General features: G+C 36.9%; 2 protein-coding genes across 2 annotated transcripts in view; both read left to right on the forward strand.

Moving 5' to 3' along the window:
- The window catches only part of LOC142341811 (phosphorylase b kinase gamma catalytic chain, skeletal muscle/heart isoform-like), a 236,509-nt gene that overhangs the window by 49,363 nt on the left and 161,342 nt on the right, over positions 1-25,804 (forward strand). The window lies entirely within an intron of this gene.
- LOC142341094 (phospholipid scramblase 2-like) lies at positions 826-24,165 on the forward strand. The gene is made up of 6 exons (XM_075391957.1): positions 826-1,225; positions 11,144-11,222; positions 15,448-15,622; positions 18,245-18,468; positions 19,164-19,314; positions 23,843-24,165. The coding sequence occupies exons 1-6, from the start codon at positions 1,127-1,129 to the stop codon at positions 23,928-23,930; spliced, it is 816 nt and encodes a 271-aa protein (XP_075248072.1). The 5' UTR covers positions 826-1,126; the 3' UTR covers positions 23,931-24,165.

A 25,804-nucleotide genomic window follows, 5' to 3' on the forward strand; every position in this document is an offset into this window, starting at 1 on the left:
ATAGAGGTAAAAAAAATCTCACTTTTATTTTATTCATAAATTTTTAATCAGTTTAACATCTATTATTTTTTTTTAAAAAAACTTTTTTTATTCTTTGCCCTTTTGTTCATTTCTTGTGGAGTTTTTACCAAGTCGTATTGAGGAAAAGTACCATGTTTTCCTTTAATGAAGTAGACGATAATCTTTTTTTTTATAAGTTATATCTAATTGCATTTTGATTTGATTATTAAGGGTTTTCAAAAAAGTGGACAAGTTTTGGTCGTAATCAATATTTAAAATTATTTGATTTCTATCACCGTCTTTTTCGGTAGTCATTTTATGGTAGTCACGGGTCTCATAGGGCCTCTAAGGTAGATTGTTTTGCTCATTTAGTAGTTTGCTGAACGATATGATAGTATGTCATTTTTTTAATCTCTTCCTCATTTGGTAGACAATTAAGTGAAAAATGTAGATGAGCGGGTCGGATGTTTATGTGCGAACGCACATTACCGAGCCTCCTTGTTCTGAATAAGCGCTGATCTGGTGACCTAATGGAGGATCAGCTGCGGTCAGGTTCAGATTTCTGTTCTGGTTCTGTTCAACTTCGCTCACGTGGTTTGAAGAGTAATAGCAGAATTCATATTAGTGAAAGGTGTTTGTTTTCTATAGTACAGTTTGCTACTTAATAGCAGTTGCCAGCATAATCCCCTAAAAGGTGGAATTTCTGGCACTCACGCCTGTTTCCTTAGCTTTCCCGATGCCAAATTAATTATTTGATTAGAAGCTTAAAATAAATTTAAACACGGAGTATTATATAACTAGACGTTAAATTTTGTCAGCCAATATTAAACGGCGTCTTTTGCTGTTTTTCAAAAATTATCGCAGCGTTTGAAATGCGGAATTCATTTTCATTTTTCTAATTGAAGTCGGTCTCTGAAAATATTTGATAATTTGAGAATTGAATGTTTTTAATTCTTAATTTCCTTCTCAGAACTTAAATTTTATTCACCTTATCGGTTGACTTACTCTTCTTCAACACATAAGGCGTCTACAGATTAACATTCACAAATAATTCGTACCAGTTCAGATTTAGAATTACAGAAAGACTATTTGTGGGAGCCAAAGGTCTCGTTAAGTGGTGAAGGATATGAGCGCAACTCACGCGGGGTCTGAGCACTCTAACAGACCAGAGACAGCGTCCTCTGTGGCCAGTGTCAACTCCACCACCCAAATAATCCCCAAAGAGGTAGTAATCTACCCAATCCTGGTCATTTAAGAGTGTCTGTCAGTGGATAGCTGCGATGTGACAAATTTTGACACATAAAAGTTTTCATAATAAATCACACTTTTCAATCCAACGCTATTGAGAAAGGCGACCAGATAACGAGGATGCAAAAATTTTAATTAAATTCAGTCACTTTCATTAGTTTTGGCAAACGAAAAATCCCTTAATTGATTATCATGCAAATGTTCATCATGTGAATTTACACGATTAGAAATTTTCGTAAGTTTGTTTATTGCACAAAATCTGCAGATGAATTTCCAGGAGAAATGAATCTGCGTTTGAGCTATAAATGGACCTTTAATTGTTTGGTCTTTTACGAAGAATGAAAAATCAAATATATTTGTCGTAATTTTCATTTTTTTTCAACAATGTCACTTTTAGTTTGGTGAAATCGGAGCAAGAACTGAAAAGTCTGTCACAATTCTATTGAAATTCTTTTCTATACAATAAATTATAATTTATTTGTTGTCCATTATCTATATATAATTAACTTAGATTTCAAAATAAACATTGGTGTTACAATACAGATATAATTTTGTGATACATTTATTCATAAACAATCTGAAAATAAAGAGAACATCACAACACTGCAAATTTGTATTTTCATAAATTTGATTATGGTCTATCTTGATCTATGTTACCCTTGGTTAATAGAATCGCTTTCCTTTCTGATGAACTGGATTCCCGCTTCCAAAAATATTTTTCATGTTTTCTCCCAAATTCACTAAACTTTATTTGACATAATGTTTGTTTTTATTTTTTTACATAACTTTTGTCATGTAATTGAAAAAATCTGCATTCAAACACATCATGATTTGCTATTATGCTTTAAAAGCGACAGCGAAATAACTTCCCGTCGGTATTCTCTATTGTCTTGCTGTAAGACTACCACCGAATACAATAGCATATGCAACCTATTTTGCTCAACATTAATTTTGCTTAGAATATACTTCATTTTAAAATTTTTGTTCTATAAAAATGGTCTTGAAAAATTGACTTTTACTGAATCATTATTTTGGGACAGCCTAGAAAAGTTGTAAAGTAAACCCAATCAGATTTTCTTGCTATTTGTCTCAGTTTTTCGCTTTTTTCATGCATTTATTGTTTCTTCTTTCTTTCGCCTATTTTTTTGATATTGCTTGTAATTGTTTTTGCCCTTGATTTTGTGCATTATCCATTACAAATGATCCACTTTTTGCTGATCGTGTTTTTCTAGTCAAATCATTTGTTGCGCCAGTTTAATTGCAAATATAAGTGGTTAACTAGCTTGCGTAGGACAAAAACTATAACTGTATCCTATTTTTATCCGGATTATCTATCCCCCTAGCGAGGAAATTGTGTATAGCAAATCAGAAACAGCCGCGTATGCCACGTCAGCAGAAAAATTATTAACAAACTGAACAAAAACAAGAACTCATAACAACTCCAATTGTCTTGTCAGCCTAGCAACTCGAGCTAGCAAATAAACTCTGAAATAAACTTGAAATAATTTAGTCTTGAGCAGTATATTTGTTACTGCGTCTTGCTAAAACCAAACCCTTGAGCAGTATATTTGTTAAAATTAAACTGTGTCTTGATAACAGAAATTTGTTTTGAGCAATATTATATCAAATATTGTGCCTTGTATCGAAAACGTCTCGAGCAGTGAATTGAATTTTCTGTGTCCTGATTTCCATTCTTCAATTCGTGAGTACTCTGCGAAAATCGCAACACACAAACACCTAGGATTAAGTTAGAAACCAATTTTCATAACACTTTTTAGGCATACATTTTTGCCTTAGATTTGTTTCGTCAAAACGATTGGACTGGTAAACATAAAGAGATCCCGTATTGTGTGATCTGTGGACCCAGTTCAATTGAGAGAAAATCCTAAACTAAGTAAGTCAAATTAGTTAATGCAACGGCAAGTACAGCAGAGCGGATATACAGTTACAAAAGCAAACTGCATCAATGAAGTATCCGGACTGATTTCGTAACCACTCAGAACGAACTGGGCGGTGTAAAGCTTTCTTTGTGAAACTGAAGGAGAGCAGCCGTTACATTTGGTCCGCCCACCCGGACAGTGAAGTACAAACTGCTGTCCAACTCAACAACTGAAGTGCCAAAAGCATCAACGAATAAAGCAAAACTCAACATGCAATTCAACGACGCAAAGCCACTTAGGCAAAGTTCATTAGAAGTTGAATATCAAAGCTTAATTAAAGCAAATAAACGAAAGTACTGTAGGGATTCAAGCTGCAGTCCCAAAGTACAAACAAAGTGACTCCGTCACAGAGTCAAGACATTTTGCAACAACAGATTAGCAACTGTAAAAAACGACTCGACGAAAAAACTCAGGAGGGCCAGGAGCTAATCAGAAACAACGACAGATCAAGCAAACTCAAGACCATTTATCAACAGATACTGAAGCCTTACGACTCTTTTTGCACTCTTTCTTGGAAGCGGGCAACTACTCTTCGTGATCCCGAATAGTTTGAACGTTACGAAGCCGAACAACCAAACTTCATACAAACATTAAACGCAGAGTGGTTACCGTATATCCACGGAGAAACAAACATGACGGATCAACAGAAGCAAACTGTTCAATTGACAAGCGATGCAGAACCAACTGCCGCTAAGAATTCACAGTCTGTTGTAGGAGTTTCTCAACGAACTGTTGAAAATGGAAATCCAAACAAGGACAATGATTTAAAGGCCTCCTCTGATGAACGAGCTAAAAAGGCAGAAAAACTTGCGGCTTTAGAGAAAGACTTTGCAGCAAAAATGAGGTTGAAGAAAATTGAATTCGAATTGAAAAGGAAAGAGCTGGTAATGGAGATGCAACTTTTTGAAGAAGAAGGTGCACTGAAACTGGAATACGAGAAAGAAGCTCTTGACGCACGAGCATCAGATTCTGATGAAAGTGCTGCCCCTAGTATTCGAAGTAGATCACCATTCAATTGGAAAACCCCGGAGAACAAAGATGTTTCCGGTTGGCTCGATAACTCGGATAAATTCTCCAACTTGCACGATTATAGTTTCGAGCGTGCGAAAACCAGGATCGACAACAATTATCCCAGGGTAAGCTTCAATCGCGAAGGTGTACTTAAGTCACGGTCCTCAAGTGGACAGCGTGCCAGCGCAGCCTGGGAACAAGACAAGTTTAAATGCAATAAACCAAGCAGTAGTAGCCAGCTTCCTAAGTTGAAGTTGAGTTCTTTTAACGGAAACCCCCTAGAGTGGCCGGAGTGGTCAAATATGTTCAAAGCAACGGTTCACCATCGCGATATACCTGACTCAGAGAAAATGAGCCACTTGAAAACACTGTTGACAGGTAAAGCAAAGTCAGCTATATCAGGAATGGGCTATTCGGCAGAGTTTTATGCTCAAGCGTGGGAACTCCTGGGACGGAAGTTTGGGCGACCTTACCTAATTGTCGACGCTCAACTTAACATATTGAGCAAATAACAACAAATTCGAATGCACGACTCAATGGCTATAATTAATTACTCAATAACAATCAGCAACCTAGTTAATGTACTGAAGCAATACAATTATGAGGGCGATCTGCGTTCAAGTTCAACACTGCAAGTGGCAATTGAAAAACTGCCCCCCAAATTTGAAAGAAAAGTTGTTCTTCTTCGTTGACGAGTGTCACGAAGATAGACCCGATCTCACTCTCCTTGAAAAATGGTTAGCTCGAATGGCTTTTGTCCACGAAGGAATGCCATCAACCAGGAACGAACGAAAGGAAGATGATCGACAAAACGCTAACAAGGAAAAACGCTTCTCAAAATCGTCAAATATTAGTGCGAGTTCGAATGCGAACGAAACGAAGCAGATGCAAAACAACAACTGTCCAATAGCGGAGGGCACTCATAAAATTTGGAATTGTCCAATATTTAAGAGTATGAATGTCACCGATCGCTATGCAGCAGTAAGAAAAGAACGCTTATGTTATGGATGTCTGGGGAAAGGGCATGCAATCAAAGATTGTAAAGTCCACACGTGCGGTACAAACGGATGTAACAAAAAGCACAACAGACTGCTACACTCAGAAAACCAAATAGACGAGGGTGGTCACGCAGTTAATTTAAGCGCAGCAACAATCAACCAGAGTAACCAAGTTACAAGTTTTCTTCAAATAGTTCCGGTATGGGTTCAGAGCGGTGGTAACAGGTTGACTACCTACGCTTTCCTCGATAGTGGGTCAACAGTATCATTCATCGATCAAAGTGTCAAGGACCAACTACAAGCCAAAGGCACGGACGTTATCTTGAACATAGCTGGTGTACATGGGACGCAAGATTTGAGGACAGAGAAGGTTCCTATCACAATAAAGGGACTACATTCAAAGGTACATTCGATTGAAGGGTTTGCACACCCATCAATTTCGTTGGGAAACACGACATATAATTACAAGGAATTGCAGAACAACTTCAGACACCTGAATGTTCTCACTAACAGAACATTCAACCTGATGGAAGTAGGAATCATACTTTGACAAGACGCCTACGAAATTCAACGTCCATTGGACTATAAGATTGGAACACGAAGTGAGCCTTTCGCCGTCTTAACAGAATTAGGATGGGTAGTCAGTGGTCCCATGACAAGCAAGAAAAGTCAAAATGTTTGTCATTTTGCTTCCACAGAAGATGTGAAAGTGGCAGAAAATATTCAATCATGGTGGGAAATAGAAACTTATGCTTCCAAAATAAAAGTTGTAAGCCAATCAAAGAAAGAGCAGCAAGTTCAGAAGTTTCTAGAGAGCAAAACAACGTTTACAGGCGAGCGGTATGAAGCGGGTATGCTCTGGAGTGAACCAGAACCCAATCCTCCAAACAACTACGGTTCGACCCTTGGTCAGCTCCACTCATTGGAACAAAGATTCCAACGAGACCCAAAATTAAAAGAAGTGTATCAACAGTCAATTGATACAGATGCTGAAAAGGGATTTGTGAAGGTCCTTGGTAAATCGGAAGTCAAAAGTACTTTCGGAAAGGAATGGTATTTGCCACACCACACAGTACTAAACCCCAACAAACCGGGTAAAGTTTGCCGTGTTTGCAACGCTGCAGCAAAATACAAGGATATATGCCTAAATAACAATTTGTTAGCCGGATCCGATCTACTACACGGATTGATCGGAACGATATTCAGATTTCGAGAAGGACCAATAGCCCTAACCGCAGATATTGAATCAGTGTTTCTGCAAGTGCAAGTTCCTGAACGGGATAAAAGCTGCTTGAGATTCCTGAGGCGACCAACAGTGAACGAACCTGTGCAAATTTATGAGTATCAACGTCATGTTTTTGGAGCATAGAGTTCACCAACATGTGCCAACTACGCTCTGAAGCGAGTAGCCATCGATAACGAGGACGAGTTCTCAATTGCAGCAAAAACAATCCAAAACAACTTCTACATGGACGATTTCATCAAGTCAGTCGAAACACCTGAAGAAGCAATCAAGGTTTTCAAACAACTGCAAACTTTTCTCTCAAAACATGGATTTGAACTGAAGAAGTGGATCACCAACAGTGGCGTTGCAACCAAAACGCAATCCGAGAGCACTTAAGATCAATCAATAACACAAAGCAGGTTGAAGTAGAACCGGACAAGGAAGGTTCATCCGTGCTTGGGCTTCAGTGGACGATTATCGATGATAGTCTACAGGTTTGAAGAGGTACAAGCAAAGAAGTTGAGAACCCAATCATCCAAAGGAAGATCTTATCTCTAGTTTCTTCAGTGTTTGATCCTCTTGGACTGTTTGCACCATTCAGTGTTCATATGAGATTACTCCTGGAGAGCATCTGGACAAAAAATGGACAAAATTGGGACAAGTCAGTGGAACCTAACGAAGAAGAGGAGTTTCTGAAATAGATAGAACAGCTTTCAGAAGTAGCAGAGACCAGCATTGATTGAAGATACTTCAGCACAGCCAAGGACAAATGGGAACTTCATGTGTTTGCAGACGCATCTGAAGACACAATGTGCGCAGTGGCTTACCTACGTTCGAAGCCCCAAGAATACTCAGCAGACTTCGCATTTGTAATCGGAAAGTGCAGAGATGCACCGATGCGACACCTTTCCATACCACGCTTGGAACTACAGGCAGCAGTGATGGCGGTGAGACTTAAAGAACATCTAGTGACGGAACACGAAACTAAGATTCACAGTTGTAACTTTTGGACAGACTCCACTACTGTTCTGCAATGGATTCATAGCTCCCACCGTAAGCAACAGTTGTTTGTTGCAAACAGAGTGGCTGAGATTTTAGATACAACTAATGTTTCACAGTGGAATTATGCGAGTGGTATTAACAATCCAGCTGACATCGGAACACGCGCAATCAATGTTGACGAACTTAAGAGAAGTGAATGGCTCACTGGGCCGGCCTGGTTGAAGCAACGAGAGAACGAATGGCCTGAACAGGTGAATTTAACATTTGCTTCAGACAAACAAAACGATCAAATGGTCTTCTCAGCAAGGGTTGAAGAGAAGAAGCTGATGATTCAGTGGGAACGATTCAGCAATTTCAATCGACTTGTAAATACAATGGCATACGTTCAGCGCGTATTTAGAAAACACAAACCGGCAACAAAAACACTAAGTGTTGAAGAAAAAGAGGTTGCACAAGCAGGCATCTTCAGACTACTGCAGCAAGAACAGTTTGCTGAAGAGATGAAATCTCTCAAGGCTGAAAAGGAAATTCTAAAAAACAGCAAAATCCTACAGTTTTCACCATTCATAGACCAGCAAGGACTTATTCGTGCTCAAGGCAGAATAGGTAAAAGTCAATTGAACCTCGAAACCAAGCATCCAATACTGCTGCATTGGAAACACCATGTAGTTGAATTACTCTTGCGAAATGAAAATAAGAATAGTCATCACGAAGGTACTGAACATGTCAGAAGCATAGTTCAGCAGAAATTCTGGATCCTAGGCATACGAAATGCTTTGAGATCGATCAGAAACAAATGCATTAGATGTCGAAAGGGAAGAGCCCAAACAAAGGCACCAGTAATGGCAGATCTACCTCAAGAACGATTAGTCGCATCAACAGTGTTCTCGAATGTGGACGTAGACTTTTTCGTACCATTCACAGTAAAGGTTGGTCGAAGAAACGAAAAGCGTTGGTGCTGTCTATTCACATGCCTTAATGTACGAGCGGTACACATAGAAATTTTACCAAAACTAGACAATGATTGTTGTCTGAACGCAATTATGCGATTCATTGCACAAAGAGGCAAACCGGTCAAAATGATTAGCGATAACGGGACAAACTTCGTTGAAGCTGAAAAAGAACTGGCAGAGTATATAGCAGCATGGAACAAGGTTCGAATTGAAGAACATCCGATTCAACAAGGAATCAGATGGAAGTTCAACCCACCTGCAGCACCACACTTTGGAGGAGTGTGGGAAAGACTGGTTAAGAATTGCAAGAAGGCAATGTATGCAGTGCTGGGCAATCGATCAGTCACGGAAGATGTTCTGTCAACCACGATGTGTCTTGTTGAACAGAAGTTGAATGCTAGGCCGCTGACACAGATCAGTTCTGATGCTACCGATTTAGAAGCTATTACTCAGAACCATTTCCTACTTGGCAACAAGAACCTTTGTTTGCCGTATCTATCAGGTGCAGAGCAAATTGTTGATCATAGAAAGCTGTTCCGACAAACACAAGCTTATGCAGACTTCTTCTGGGATAGATTCCGTAAACAGTACTTGCCAACGTTGAACAGTCGAAAGAAATGGCAGAACACAACGGACAGAAGTCTTCAGCAGGGTGATCTTGTGTGGTTACTGGAAGACAGTGACAAACGTGGATATTACGATCTGGGTCGAATAATCGAAACCTTTGAAGGTTCCGACGGAGTGATTCAATCAGAGAAAATCCAAACGAAAGATGGATACTACAAGAGACCAGTAGTGAAGCTCGCTCCATTGCTATCAATGTACGAAGATGTTTTCACGAAGGAAAACAGGGATGGCGATGTTGGAGCTGAGCTCGCTAAGCTTGCGTAGGACGAACATTATTACGGTATCCTATTTTTGTCCGGATTATCCATCTCCCTAGCGAGGAAATTGTGTATGGCAAATCAGAAACAGCCGCGTATGCCACGTCAGCTGAAAAATTGTTAACAAACTGAACAAAAATAAGAACTCATAACTACTCCAATTGTCTTGTCAGCCTAGCAACTCAAGCTAGCAAATAAACTCAGCAATAACATTGTTGAAAAAATTTAGTCTTGAGCAGGATATTTGTTACTGCGTCTTGCTAAAACCAAACCCTTGAGCAGTATATTTGTTAAAATTAAACTGTGTCTTGACAACAAAAATTTGTCTTGAGCAATATTATATCAAATATTGTGTCTTGTATCGAAAACGTCTCGAGCAGTGAACTGAATTTTCTGTGTCCTGATTTCCAGTCTTCAACTCGTGAGTACTCTGCGAAAATCGCAACACACACACTTAGGATTAACTTAGAAACCAATTTTCATAACACTTCTTAGGCATACATTTTTGCCTTAGATTTGTTTCATCAAAACGATTGGACTGGTAAACATAAAGAGATCCCGTATTGTGTGATCTGTGGACCCAGTTCAATTGAGAGAAAATCCTAAACTAAGTAAGTCAAATTAGTTAATGCAACGGCAAGTACAGCAGAGCGGATATACAGTTACAAAAGCAAACTGCATCAACGAAGTATCCGGACAGATTTTGTAACCACTCAGAACGAACTGGTCGGTTCAAAACTTTTTTTGTGAAACACAAGGAGAGCAGCCGTTACAGCGCCAATAAAATATATAGGGATATTTACGAATTTAGTTTGAGGGGTATAGGGATGGGCAACCACTTTGGCAATGGACTACTACTGGAATAGAATAAGCATCTATAACTGGTAATTATAGTGTGCCAACAATTACATGAGCTGGTCATAAGCTGTGGATCTTGGATTTATGACTCGAGCGTCACTACCAAAATCTAAATGGACCATTTGCTCCACTATGTGTTTGAAACCCATTTTTTCGAAATCGAGTTCTACCGAAGATGAGGTGTGTGACATAAACCGGCTCTGATTAAACCCACTTGTGTCGCGCATTGATTTGCCAGACATACTCGGATTGCGCACTGTTGGTGTCAGAGCCATTTGTGTCGCTCACTGAGGGTACCCCAATTGAAATTTATAACCGCTGAAGTAGCGGTAATCATTGATATAATGTCTTGATTTCTTCAGTCAAAGTGTTTCAAAATAATAATTTTTTCAGCACAACAGCAATTACCAAAAAATAATTCTTTAGCGTTGTCTTTAATGATCATCGAACAAAATTGAAAAGTGCTCCTCAAAAAAGAGTCCCCTCTCTGATTAATATTATTTTCTTTTTTGTCGGGAACTGGCTTTTCTCTCAGTTGGACTTTTTCGTTCTGAGCAGATTATCCACACTTTGGCCGGGCTTCCATCCCGATCATACCACGCAACTATCCAGACTCTAGACCTGACTGTGGTCAGATTATCCGGGCTCTGTTTAGACTTTCCAGACCGCTGGTAGTGCGCTGCTCAGATCGTGCAGGCTCTGGATGGAGCCCTGATCAGTCTTTGCAGACCGTAGGCATTCCGGCCAGAATCTGTGGAAGGGTCTCAGTTTTCTCCGTGCACGTCCCTACTCGGTCTGATCAGAGCTGGCTTGTGTCGCCAATTTTATCTGGGGTATTTTTGGTTGACCGATTCAACAAAATGGCTATACGGAATCTCTCTTACCTCTTTTTCTCGTTCTTCTTTTTGTTCTTCGAGGCCTTATTTCAGTTGCAATGTATAAGTTGAGCAAGTAGAGCTTCCTGTAAAACTTATCTCTAACACAATATGTTATTCTCTAACAACACTCTAAAATATTTGTTTAGACGCTTACTGAATTGGGTGGTATCGGCGATGAGCTGCAATGGAGTGAACAACTACCCGATCAACCAGGAATTCCCTCAGGTACTTCTCGGCATTTTGTTAGGCAAGAAAATAAACCAGCATATTCACCATGCAGACAAAAAATTTTTATCCACAAAATTTTTGCTCTTTTTTCTGATATGAATCCAGATAAACTTCGAGCACTGTGCTTGGTACCGGGTAGTTTGGCTCAATCTTCCCCTCCCTCTGACTGGTTGAGTCTTTTATTGAGTTCATCTCGACTAGGGTTGCATTAAAATATACGGAGTTACTTTATTTGATGTTTCCTAGACCCTTACAGTGGCCTTACTCCATAAGCAATGCTGCAATGTGGATTGTGTCGTAGGGCCCTGCTGAAAGGGACTAGGAAACAACAATTTCATTAACCCCGTATATAATCTAAGTGAGATGTACTCTAAAAATGGGAGGGGAGATATTGACCCAAATTACACGGCCAAGCACATACCTAAAGTCCATTCAAAATCATTTCATGGGTCGAGTCATGGTCTTATCGTAACACAAAGTGGAATGCGTTGGGAAAAACCGGCGTAATTTCAGTTGATACACTTTTTAAGGGTTTCGATATAGAACAGTGAGCTCAACTATTCATTAGATTAGATGCTCCACTGAAATGGAAGAAACATTATCATCATTATAGGCAGGTGTTTGTTCTCCAGTTTTCTTCTGACTTGACTAACTCACTTTGAGCAAATTAATTTATTGAATGTGGTTGACCTGCGTCTAAAAACACCAAATCTGATCAGAGGGGCGTGTGAAGAAAAATTGCTCTGAAAGACAAAAAGAAACCACAACAGTGAGCCATTTGTACGAAAGAATTTATAGACTCTGAGATATTATTGCGGCCATGAAGTAAATACTTCAAAAAATTCTTACAGCAAACAACAGCTCTCATTCTATATCAACACAAAAGTATTTTTTAAAGGGCCTCGATATAGAACAGGGAGCTCAACTATTCATTAGATTAGATGCTAGACTGAATTGCCCAGGTTGAGGTGCCAGACCGAAAGTCGATATGTCCAGACCGAAATGAACGCACAAGGTGGCGTCGTGCGTTCAAAATTACACGGTCTGGAAAAAAAAATGAACGCACGATAGTCTGGACATATGCAATTTTGAACGCACGATAGTCTGGACATATGCAATTTTGAACGCACGATAGTCTGGATATATGCAATTTTGAACGCACGATAGTCTGATCATAGGTAACTTTGAACGCACGATAGTCTGGACATATGCAACTTTGAACGCACGATAGTCTGGACATAGGCCGTTTTGAACGCACGATAGTCTGATCATGAACGCACGAAAACATTTTCGTGCGTTCATGATCAGACTATCGTGCGTTCAAAAAGGCCTATGTCCAGACTTTCGTGCGTTCAAAATTGCATATGTCCAGACTAAAAAACTAACCTTTTATGCTTGTAGATGCCCATTGAAGATGAAGACGCCAGAGGGTTCCATGAGTCCACAAATCAACACAAACTTGAACGCACGAAAGTCTGGACATGAGGACTTTTGAACGCACGATGAACGCACGAAAAATTTTGAACGCACGAAAGTCTGGACATAGGCACTTTCCGTCTGGGAGGGTCTGGACATAGACACTTTCCGTCTGGGACGGTCTGGACATATCGACTTTCGGTCTGGCACCTCAACCTGGGTGGAGAAGCAGAAGAATTTATAGACTCTGAGATATTATTGCGGCCATGAAGTAAATACTTCAAAAAGTTATTATAGCGAACAACAGCTCTCATTTGATTGTATTTTTTGAGAACTACGATAAGTTTTTTTTGAGAACTACGATAAAAAAAAATACATCATACAAAGTATAATTCACCTTGGATGATTCCCGGGAATTATATGACTTTGTTTAATTCCACGAAACTATAATGGGCAACGCAGGTTGTTAGGTTGTATACAAAATACAACTCAAGGCTCATGGATAATTAGCGATTTTCGATAATTTTCTTGTAATTATTAATCAGAAACAGCTTTTAGATAAAAATAAGTTTGCATTATTATACTTCTGATAAAATAATGATAAAGCGTCAAATTACAGTTAATAAGGCATAAATTACAGATAATAGCTTAGTAAACTGAATTCTGTTTTCTAGTGAAGCAACTTTTTTGCTAACCATACACCCACTGATTTAAAAATATTCTTTTCAGTAAGTTAAATGTTCTTTTACAAATTCTATCCATTTTCAAATTACTAATAGTCTCACTAGATTCTTTTTCGGTGTTTTGTTTCCAACGATACGTTTGTTACAAGCAGATGTAGTACATCACTAATAAAAACATGGTACAGTTCTGGGAAATATTGACAGAATTGAGAATGAAGGTATTGCAAAATGAAATTCTAGAGGCCTTAATAAATTTTAGAGAATATTGAGGTAACAAGAAGAAAACAAACAAATATCAATTGATGCTGTTATAAGACAAAGTAGTACAGTTTTTTGATATCACAGGTCCATCTCAATCTAGTGTCAACCAGCGGTTTGCTATTTCTGCTTCTATCAGGCATTTTGATATTTACTGACTCTCAATTTTAAATACTGATAGAAATAATGCAAGAAAAACCAATTGATTTGATTGGTTTCGCTGGAGCTCTCAAGAAACTGCCGCATAGAAAAATGTGCTAAACTACATGCAATGGCTATTCTTTCATTTGCAAATCGAATGAAAGTATGTCAAAAACATATAAACGATCTCCCTTGAGTTTAGCGTTATTTAAAACAGTTCAATAGAAGTTCAGCTGACGGATTGAGTTGTAATAGAACATACCAAAAACCCAAAGGTATTGTTTGTAAACTTAATTGTGTTTTGCTATTCTAAGGAAGGGTAGCTTTTGAGTTTTTAGTTGCGGAAAGTCTGTATCGGCAACTTTTTGTGGAGTTTTTTGCCTTGTTTTTGCTTTAAAAATTTTCGAGTAAACAATTCCGACTCAGTCTCAATAAAGATATCATGTGCTCCCAAATCAAAATAGCTTATTTCCAGATTGCACTCTGGACCATATGATTGGGCATAAAATCAAAGTTTTCAACCTCGTGGTGTCATTTCTGATTCTTTTCAGCGTCCATTAGCGGTCCCTTTTCCATCTTTTAGTTTAAAAAATAAAACTACGCAAAACAGATTAATAGTGACAATGTGTATCAATGATTTTGTTTTGTTGGTGATTTTTCAGTATTGGGTAATTAAGAAGAACAAGAAAATTCTGACAAAATTCTTGTATTTGACAGAACATAATGCTTTGGTAGGGTCAACTGAAGTAAATATGAAAAATAAAACAATTTGTAATCAATTTTGAAGTAATTTAATAAAAGAGACTAAAGCAAAATGTGATCACAGAATTATTCGTATGCTTGCTTTTCTTTCAAGAAATGTTTATTTTGTTTACTGTTCCAACATTTCCTTATAAGATGGTCGATTGACTCTTTCTTTTGATCTTCAGGAAAAAACTTTTGAAAGCAAAATTTAAAAAATTTATTTATCAATCCATATTAAAACAAGCATAACTTTCAGAAACTTTAAGTTCGTATAGCTTGTTTCCGAAGTTCTCCTTTTTTCAGTTCCTACATTCGAAAAAATGGAGTTGAGTTTTGTAATTCATGTGATGTGAAGCAAGGTGCTTTCTGTCAACATAAAATAGTATTCGACAGAAAAGCATTTGAATGAAATTGGAAATAGCAAACATTTAAATTTGAATTAATAATCTTTTATACTTAGTAGAGGCAGGTGGTGTCTTCATCTTTCAAGGATCTACTTGCCTATCAAGTAATGTATTTCCGTCTGGTAAACGCAAAAAACAATGACATAATCATTAAATTATCTAATCTTCCAGACTATATAATTCTGATCGCACGATAACCCCAGTTGCGTTCTTTTCGGTCTCGACGTGTATCGATTTTCGGTCGGAGACTTCAGCCTGGGTCTTGTGGAAAAATAAACAATTATTCTCTTGACTTCGGCTTAACGTCAATTTCATTAAGGAAATATGATTGAATAGTATTTCAAGAGCATGCTAACAGTTCCAAGAATAAGTTGCATCGTTTGAACGCTAAACCAAAATACATCATCTAGATAAAATTGATTGGCAGGCTCAACAACCCAGCAACTATTAATTCCCTTCCCATTTCGAAAAAAATACATACCCAATTATTTCATGGTTTTCGTTTAAACAAAACTGAATTTGCTGACCATATTACGCTTAAAATGTCCCCTCAAATGCTGATCGGTTCATTTCAAGGTTTCCAGCAACTCAGTAACGTGGACTTTTTGGACGTGCGAACTACTCTGGACTCTCGTGAGAAGTGTTGTGGTGCGGGTATGAACTGGAACCTGTTGAATGGGGTGGGGGAGCTGGTGTACACTGTGTCCGAAGACACCACCATGTTCTGTCGACATTTATGCGGACCACACAGGTAATCCCCATTCCCTAACTGGACTTACGAACTAAAGATTCGGGTCTTTCCCCTTATAACCAACCCCAACGCCCGCAGGTTATTGGTAATATAAAGAATACCCCTCCCTAGTTACCGCAAATATACCAAACTGAGGGATGTCTATCCCGGGGTGAGGTTGTCGAAATATTATTCGACAAATAATGTCACACACGTTACCTGAGCCGGAAACATAAGATAATGTTGCAAGATCTTGCAAAATTAATACTTTTCGAAGAAAAAAAATTAAATTGGCTAAAAAAGCTTAAAAAATACCTTGCAAGATTAACTTTCGGTCTCGTCTAGGGTAACTACACCGTTTGAACCACATTTATGTCAAGCTATTTCAAATATAGGAGCGCTATGTTGAATCATTGTATGACATAATCAAGTCAGACCTGAATAAGTCTAAATAAATCGCTCATATTCGAATCAAAAGCCCTCTATTTTGAATCATAACCCCAAGAATTCGAGGCATAATGTCAAATCTCAAGTCCACAAGGACGTGATACTTCAATTCATAATCTCATTAAATCTGATTGAATTAAATTTTTTACTAAATGAGGAAGATAGCTGAGGTAACTTATCAGAATGAGGTGCAAGTTAACAATCAATAAAAAAATGTTAATCCTGTGACAAGAAACTTGTTTTTGAGGAACTATGCAAAACTGGAAAAGAAAAAAATGGTTTCTCTTTTAGTGAAGTTGCAACAAGTATTAATGGGAAATTGCATAGCAATATTCTCAATTACCTCTTTCAGTAGCTCCTGTGAAAAAAGTGTCATGAAAAGAATATTTATTGAAAGACAAATGAGTTTCAGCATACATTATTATATTATTTTTTCATTATAGTCGCAGTTTCACACTGTCTGGATTGTAGAGTCATTGTTGCGATTTATTCAACTATCTGTTCCGTTGGATCTTGCTTGTCTTAATTGGAACAGTTTCAATGATTTTTGCAGTTCAGATCATGTCAAGTTTGTCTGAGCACCTGATCATCGACATTTTACGTCTGGATCACACAGTCTGATCATAGTTACACAGTTTTGATTAGTCGGACTTCCGACTCATAGTCGCGAAACTCATAGTCCTGCGGGGTCGTGTTTCGTAGTAGTTCGCTCTAATGCGAGCTAATTCAAGTCATTTTTGTTTTTTGTCTGGTTTGTCTAATCAAGGTTTTTTTTTGTCTGGATTAAATGGTTCATTTTTCCACCACCTTACCACGGAAATTGACATGACCCAAAAATTCTTGATCAAATATTTCAATTAATTCCCCTCTCCCCAGAGTCTTAATGACCAACAGTTACAAATTATGTGCTTTTTATGTAGCTAATTGCTTTTTAAAACATTGTTTCTAAGCCCACTAACCGGGTGATGGGGGAGAGGCAGAGTAGATGCCAAATTTGAACAAAAGCAGCGCACACTCGATCCGAAACACTAGTACCTGAACTGTTAATCGTCTCACTGTCCTAGTCAAGAATTGATGGTTATCTTGTAAGAATGTGGCAGATTCTGACAGATTCTTACAAGACGATGCATCTTCTGCCAAAAAAATCCAACAGATTCATACAAGTTAACCATTTTCTGCCAGATTCCTACAAGATAACCATTTTTCTGCCAGATTTTTACAAGTTAACCATTTTCTGTCAGATTCCTACAAAATAACCATTTTTCTGCCAGATTTTTACAAGTTAACCATTTTTCTGTCAGAATCCTGCAAGAAAACAATTTTTGCTTCCAGAGTACTGCAATATAACCATTTGTGTGCCTGGGTATTACAGGATAGCTAATTTCTGTCAGAATTTCCAACAGAAGATAACAACTTTTTGTGAGATTTCTGTAATATTAAAACTTTTCAGGGATTACCTTCGAAATTGATTCTTCTCTGGGAATTCTTTTATGTAAGTTTACCGCGCAACAACATAACGCTAATTGAATTCGTAATGTCTTTTCGCAACAATTTGAAAAACTGATGAAAGAAGAAAATGCATTTGTTATAATTATTTGTATTTCATTGAGGCCCAATAAGTACTCTACGTAAAGCATAAATAAATTGAAATTTTGAAAAAGTTACTCAGTAAACCGTCATTTCAAGCAAATTATATCAAACGCTGTTTAATATTCGCTCAAAATTTTTTGTGTTCTTTTATCAGATCGACAAGACAACTGTGCTGGAAAACATGTTCTAGACAATATAAACCAATTGAAAGCAGCTCAACTGGAACAAACTCTTTCGCTTTTATCAGAATATTGCAAGATAAATCGGTACAATTCAGATTTGAAATGAGCGATACGGATACGGTTTAGGAAAACGAGTTTTTAAGTGCAATTAAAGTTTGTATTGTTAAATTACATGGAGGAAAAGTTATAACAATAAAATATGAGTATGGGCCTAAAGACCGGTCGAAGTTTTGCTGCGAAATAATTTAAAATTACTTGGATTACAATGTGCGGTCTTATAGCGGCAAAATTTTTTAAAAATTTGAGTATTTAGTGGTGAAATATTTTTTCACCGCCTTCACCGCAATCTTTACATTTTTTAAAGCGATTTTTAGCGTTGGCCCGGGAATGAATGGGTGGAAAAGAAGTGAAATGGAACATTTAGGTCAATGTTTCTCTCGGTGATGAATGAGAAGGGGAAGATAGTGGCCCTGTTTGTGAAGCCATGGAGGTGTGACGCAGGGTGGGTACCATGCTGGATGCAAAAGATCATGTTGCAGACCCCTGAGGACCACCACCTGGGGTGGGTGAGACAGAGGTTCTCGTGTGGAGATGCCATCATGGACATCAAGGATGAGAATGATGAAACTGCGTTCCAGATTAAAGGAGGTTGCCGCCTTTCTGAACAAGTTACATTATTTTTGTGACGTCCACGTTAACTGTTAAGAGGTTAAAATAATAACCAGAATATTAATTTATAATTTTGATTATTTCAATAAATATTCCTGATTATTCTGAAGGCATGTAAACTTTTTAACATTTCGGTTATATTATTAATTATTAATTTACATGTTTGTTTGAAAAAAAATGCTCAGAAAAGCGTTTGTTTATTTGGTTATAGTGCAACTTAAGGCATAGAGATAGCGAGAAACATAATAACTCGGCCCTGTCGAGTACCTATGGTCAACTTTTTAGAACTTGCAAGTTCTGACAAGGCGATGTATTGCCCCACATGTTCTTCTGCCGAAAACTTACAAGACCTTATAAGTTTAGCAATCGACGTGCAAATTCTTACAAGTTAAATATTCGACTTATACAAACCGTACCTAACGTTCATAGAGAATCAGTACTGAATCAAAAAAAAAATCAGAGTCTGATTCAGAGTCTGGATCAGATTCTGAATAGGGGATTTCAGAGCTAAATATGACATGAACAGAGTCTGAATCAGTACTGATATGTTTCTGAGAATCATTCTGATTCAGTACTGAATTACTCTGAAAGTTAGGTACGGGAAGAAATAACGGCTGATCCCAATTTGAAATATTATACATGCAATACTGAACTCACAATAAAATTTGATTTAGGTCCGACATTTGCATTCCGGTGCAGCACTTCCCTGTTGTATGGCATCTACGCTGAGGAGTCGGACGGGGCAGAGGGAGAGATCCAAAAGTACAATAACCCCGTCTTAGAGGAGTACCCACTCAATATGAGTCACGAGGATTTCATGATCAGGTAGCTAGAGTTTGACGGAACTATTTTCTGCCTTACCCCCCCCCCCCCTCCCCATACCATTCCGATAAATATACCAAGATTATAAGGTAATCATCAACTAGTTTTGCAGCAATTAATTGTGTTGTATTGACTTCCTAATGAAGTTTCTAAAACAGAGTTTAATTACACAAACAGAAACATTACAAATCGATGAAGCTCGATTTATAAAGCTGACGCCCAGTTTTTGTTTGATAACAGAGATTAACAGGCTATAGTTGCAATTAATCACATATGGCAATCTCAGAGCAACCCTAAAATCAGCATATCTTGTAACTTGAGATTTAACACACACACATACACACAATGGGGAATTTTAATGTAAAAGCTGTTTTTTGGGCACTTTCAACTGACCACGCACCTCAATAGGCGTTAAAAATTGCAAAATGGCAATTTTGATCAAGCAGCTATATAAATAGCTCGGTTTTTATGACCATAAGGTCATGGAGGTATCTCATTTATTCTTAGCGGATGAATTTATCATCTTCGAATTAAAACGAATACTAATTAGATTAGATTAGATTAGATTAGATTAAGTTAGCTTTGAATTTCCAAACGCTATATAAAAAGTACAACGCATTGGTACAATCAGCGCTGGAGAGACATTCATATTGGTCGGAACCTGTCGAATGATGTCTCTTTAAAAGAACGTTGACAAGATGAAGCTCAACAAGATCTTTTTACTAGCCCCTACCAGAATTGGTTCAAAAGGAATTGGTTTCCTTGTATGTAATTATGCCTAATTTTATGTATAAAAATTCGAAACTCTATTTGAGAAAGAGTAATTTGATTTGTAGCTATGTTGCTATCCAGTTTTACAAAAGAATTGAATAACTAAAGCACTTGCGTTAATAACCATTTTTTCATTCTTTATTTTAATTTTGCTAAGCGTTTAAGTTGAGTTTCTTTGGTCTCCTGACTTATTTGCTATTGGTTTTTCAAACGCCAAGGTTGGAGGCATAAAACCGCTAAATTTTGATTCTAATCCGTTAATGACTGTTGCGCATTCTTTCGAAGGTCGCGGGGTCGCGATATTTCAGCTCTCTTTTTTAAATAATGAGAAAAGCGCTTAATACGGTGAAATGCACCGAATAAGCCCAAATTTAAAGACACTCAATTTATTTTCAGCTCATTTAATACATAAATGTGGCGCATAATTATTTTTCAGCTAAGAAAAATTCACCTAGTCTCCTGCAACAATTCAGCGACTTCTCAGCAGTTTTTGTTCTTAAATTCAGCTCATTTAAGCACTTTTCACACAGTAAATTCTGCATTTTTACTAAGCTTTGATTATTCGAGTCCCTCTAAAATTTTATGCGCTTTTCATATGAACTCAATACATTAATTATAAAATTTTAGTACAGTTTCAACATTTTTCTTTTCTAAATTTCCGCATCGAAATCCTCAATAATCTTGATTTTTTTTTATTGCACAAACAGTGGAAATAAGCTTAGTATATCCCCAAACTTGCAGTGCAATGCAAAAGAAGAAACGGAACAGGGGTCTAACATGTCCTTGTGTGTTGATTTCGTTTTTAAGTAATGAAACTAAGAAAAGAAATCAGCTGAAAAACCTTACATAAAAAAAGAAATGATATGGGGCGACCATTAGTGCGCAGAGTTGATAGTTAACTGCAGACGCAGAACTTCCCTCAGTTTTTAAAAAAAATCGCTCGCTTTCTTAGTAAAAAGGTTAAAATATTCCTCAAATATTACTCACTATCAATCACTAAGAAAGAGAATTGAGTGAAAGTGGTCTTTGCATTCCTTGAATTCACAGAATACGAAATGTAATGACAACGTGTTGCCAGTTTCGTTGGCAATGTTTTTCATTCGTTCTTCTGGTATTATTTACCACACGCAACAAAAAATTGTGTGTTGCGAAAACTAATTCAAAAAATTATTTTCTGTCGTATTTTGGTTTATTTGAATTTAGCAATAATTGCATGCCACTTTAAGTTTAGCCATTTTTGGTACTGCCTCTATACTCTCTATACTGATATCAAATGTACTGAAACCGTTCAAAAAAGAAATGTCTTCACTGATTTTATAATTAATTTAAGGGCGGACCAGCGCTTTGCAGTGCACTATAATGGAATTTTTTTCTGCTACAATTCGTGAAAAATCAGCATTATTGAGCACACTTCTGCATACGTTAAACGAGTTTGATAACAATTTTTTGGTTAACATTCATAAGAAAGTTCTTTTTTCTCAGACAAATATAGCATTGGCTTTGATTAACAAAAAGTAAAAGAAACATGCATTTCTTGGTAGACTTTAAGATATTGTTTTTTTTGCTTTTTATGTCCTTTTCAGTTGCCATTAATGTTTTCTTTGCTTCAATCCTTCTGATGCATGAATTTTCCGGGACGTCAAAATGTCAAAAATGGCAAATATTCATGAGCAAAAAGGCAAGTTTAAAAGTACCTCTTTTAAAACTGGCACTTTTTTAAAATGTACCTCTGCGCACAAATTTGATGAAAAGCAAAAAACAATGCATCGATAGGTGCGTAGAATTTCGGTGTGTAAAACAAAGGAACTATTACTTTGATTTAAATGGTATTTGATCAAATTCATATCAATATTTTTCCTGAAGGCATTGGTTGCAACTTCTTTATAGATATCATACAAAACAAAGTGATCATAGAATGTTAAAACAACTGGAACATGCATTAGAGAAGGCAAATCAGTTGAAGAAAAAAGACGATGGACCACAGTATCTCAGAAAATTAGTAAATTATCTGGTCGCAGGATAGAAACACGTCGTAATCTTTTGTTTCCTTGTGCGAAATTATTAACAAAGGCGGGCCAAATTTTTCTTTCAGAATTTTTTGGGATCTCACATTAGATATAAACTTTAGTGAAAAAATTGTAAACAGAAATTAGTTTAATTGCCAAACGCAGATTATATCAATGAATAATATTGCATTTTCTACAATTATTTTAAAACCCCGGATTTGAGTCTCAGAGAAAATCAGCGCTGAACCAACACTTTTCAAGACGAAGAACTTAACTCAGTTCTGAAACATTATTGCATCTCAAGAATAAATTTCTGTATGCTTTTTTACTTCATTATGAATATAAAGGTCATAGAGTTCGCCCAGGCGAAACTTATCCTGCATAGTCTGAAAAATGATCAAACACCAAAATTAAGTCTGAGCAGAATAATACCATTTTTTTGTAGCTTAAAGCTGGTAATAACTATAGTAGTATGCACACTATTAATACATAAGCTAGCTTATAGGCATTTACCACAAAACCAATTTAGCATAGTGGTTACGACTTGCTACCCAAATAATTAAATGTTACAAGTAAGCACGCGGAAGTTCGAATGCCATAAAAAGCGAGACTTTTCGGCGGAAGCTAGGCTGAACATATAATTTTTCATGAAGTAATTTTTTCTTAAAAATCGAAGACTGGCCAGTGTAAATTGCAACATGGTACTGGCCATCATGAAAATCAAGATGTCTCTAGACTGATTCAGCATCGACCTTCTCTAACACCAACCACCGGGAAGTAACTTTTACAAAGGTATGTAGCTGAAAAATGTAATTTATTAATATTATTTAACAAATGATGCGTCATTATCAATCATTGGAAATATAGCTTGCCAACAATACACTTGCCATTAAACTGCAAAGTAATTTATCTAACTTAACCCGGAGTTTAGTGGTAGAGCAAATCAGCGCTGAATTAGTCTAGAGACATTCTGTTTTCCTTAGGATGGCCAATACTCTGTTCATGTCACAATTTGCACTTGATAGTTTAGATTTTTGAGTAAGTTTACGACAAGAAAAATAATATGCTCAGCTTTACTCACGCCAACAACGTTTGCTCTATATGCGATTCGAACTTCTGAGTGGGTATTTGTGACATTTAATTTGCGTAGCGATTCGTAACCACTAAGCTAAATGGGCTTTGTGGTAATTGCCTACAAACTAGCTTACATATAAATAGTGTGTATACTAACATATTAAATACCAATTATAAACTACAAAAGTATGCGGACATTATTCTGCTCAGACTTGATTTTGGTGATTAGTAATTTTCACTATACAGGAAAAATATAGCCTGGGCGAACTCTATCACCTCAAAATAATCATAATGATGAAAAACTGCACATAAAGAAACCTATAATATTCTGGAGATGCGATATTTCAGAGCTGAATTAAGTTTTTACTCCTGAAATGTGCTGGTCCAGCGCTGAAATGCTCTGAGGCTAAAGTCCGGGAAGCTACTTTAGCTTGTAACAAGACAGCTAAATGAAAGAAACCATTAAAACAATTGAAAACGAAAAATCAGTTAAACTGCACAAATTGAATTCCTTTTAACTGCTGTTGAACGAAACAAAGTTTGAAGCAATTATTTTGCCTGTTTTTGCGGTGTTGTTTAATGCAAAATTTTTGCTGGTGCTGGAGTTTACTGTAATAAGCGACCTTAGTGTAATGTATTAACATGTGGATTAACATAATTACTGAGTCCTGTTGTTTCAGGTTTCCAGAAGAAGCGACAGAGAAAGAGAAGATGCTGATCATTGGAGCCGCTTTCCAACTGAACTTCATGTATTTTGAGATAACTTAATTTAAAACTTAATAACAAACCAGCTCGAGAAAAAACTCAACATGCACACAAAATAGCAGTTTGCATTTAAAGAAAGAACTCTGCAAAATTTCAATGAACGAAAAGTGACGACAGTGAAATTATGCAGTTCCGCGAAAGACTTCTTTCTCTGACCTATTTAGGACAGCGAGAAGATCTGATACAGCCATAAGCAACCATTGAGTAAATTTGCTATTGTGTGAATGAGTTAATTAAGCGTTTCATGGTCTTCTAGATATGATTTAGAAGATTTCTCGGGTTAAAGTAGCTGATCTTGTATAATTATCCGCTTAGTAAACTGGATTTTCAAAACATTCAAAAACTCATAAGTTACGCTAGCTAAAATCATTTTGCGACTGATTACTGTCTGTGCCAAGCCTCTAGGTCACATTTGAAGATTGCTGCTAGTGGTGCCTTGTGGAAACTCCTTTCAACCTTTCAAAGACTATTGTCTTGTTAAGCTTAATTGCTCTCTTTCACTCTAAAAAATTTTAGCTCCACTTATAATATCTCGTCAAATCTAACCCAATAAAAATAATCTTGCAAGACTTATTCAGGTACAATTTTTTATGGCGTAAGACATGGCTGAAAAATTTAACCATTGAGAACTGATAGTTATCTTACAAAGTCTTAGTCAGGCAAGGCCCGAGCAAGTAAGAGCATTTGATAAGACACTTATGAAGTTCGCTTGATAATATACAATAAATATAATAAAATATAATAAGTAAACAAAATATAATAAATAAATATAATGAATAAATAAAATATTTCCAAAAAGTCAAGAATTTTTTAGCTGAAAAATGTACCCATTCGAGAAGACAAACTGATAAACTGTGATACTTTTTCATCAGAGAATATTTATGTCAAAAAGCAAGCCACAACTTTCTTCTGGAGTAATTGATAATCGTTTAAAAAGATTTGCAGTTTGAATTTTTTGAGTATTAATTGCAACTCTGGAGAAACCAACAGATTTTACTGGTTCAGTTCAATTCATACTATATTAAATCTTGCTGACGTTGCCAACGATAGTTGCATAAAACGACCATTTGTGATATTCCACAACAAACATATGCCTACATTTTGTATCTTTAAAGGCTTGAAGTGAAAATTGCATGCTTGATTTTAAGGGTTATCAGCAGTTCAAATGAAATCCTGGGGTATGGGTTTCTCCATTACGTCGCCAACCCTACATTTTTAGCAAGCAAATTTGCTTACAAACGTCAGCATTGTCCGCTCGCCCATGATTAAAGATTAGGCTTTATTGGTTTTCGCGGACATAAGTGACAGTAAGGGAAGCTGGTTCAAATTTACTCAAAAATGACAATATTCGTAACTGACATCCGCAAATGCGGAATTTGATGAGAAGCGAGAAATGCTGACATATTTTTGTCACAATTTTTCTTGCAATTTTTGTCACTAATATTCGCGCTAAGGTAACTACTTTCTAGAAGGCTTCTAAAACTGATTAAAAGAGAGAAAGTGGAAAATAATTGGTTCTTCATATCAAAATGAATTGAGGACTAATCATAACAGTAATCCGTGAAAATTTTGAATATAAACTTATGGTTAAACTGCAAAGTTGACGATACCCCTGCTCACAAATTATGGACATTGATGACATAAAAAGGTGTTTTTTCCGAGATCACTTACAGAATTTTGTAAAGACTATCCGCAATTTTATTGTTACTGTTGTCCAGAATTTAACCAATTTTCTTCTACGTGATAAGTAGTGACAAAATGTTGATTTCAGAAAACTTGAACACTGCTGAATTTGTAGGTTTGGCGGTGGAATGTAGGGGGCCCTTCGAATGGGCGGCAATTGCGTACACAGTCTTTGTTATTGCTCTTAAATCTTT

The sequence above is a fragment of the Convolutriloba macropyga genome, chromosome 6, assembly GCF_964194025.1.
Source record: "Convolutriloba macropyga chromosome 6, txConMacr16.3, whole genome shotgun sequence".
Taxonomy (NCBI): Eukaryota; Metazoa; Xenacoelomorpha; order Acoela; family Convolutidae; genus Convolutriloba; species Convolutriloba macropyga.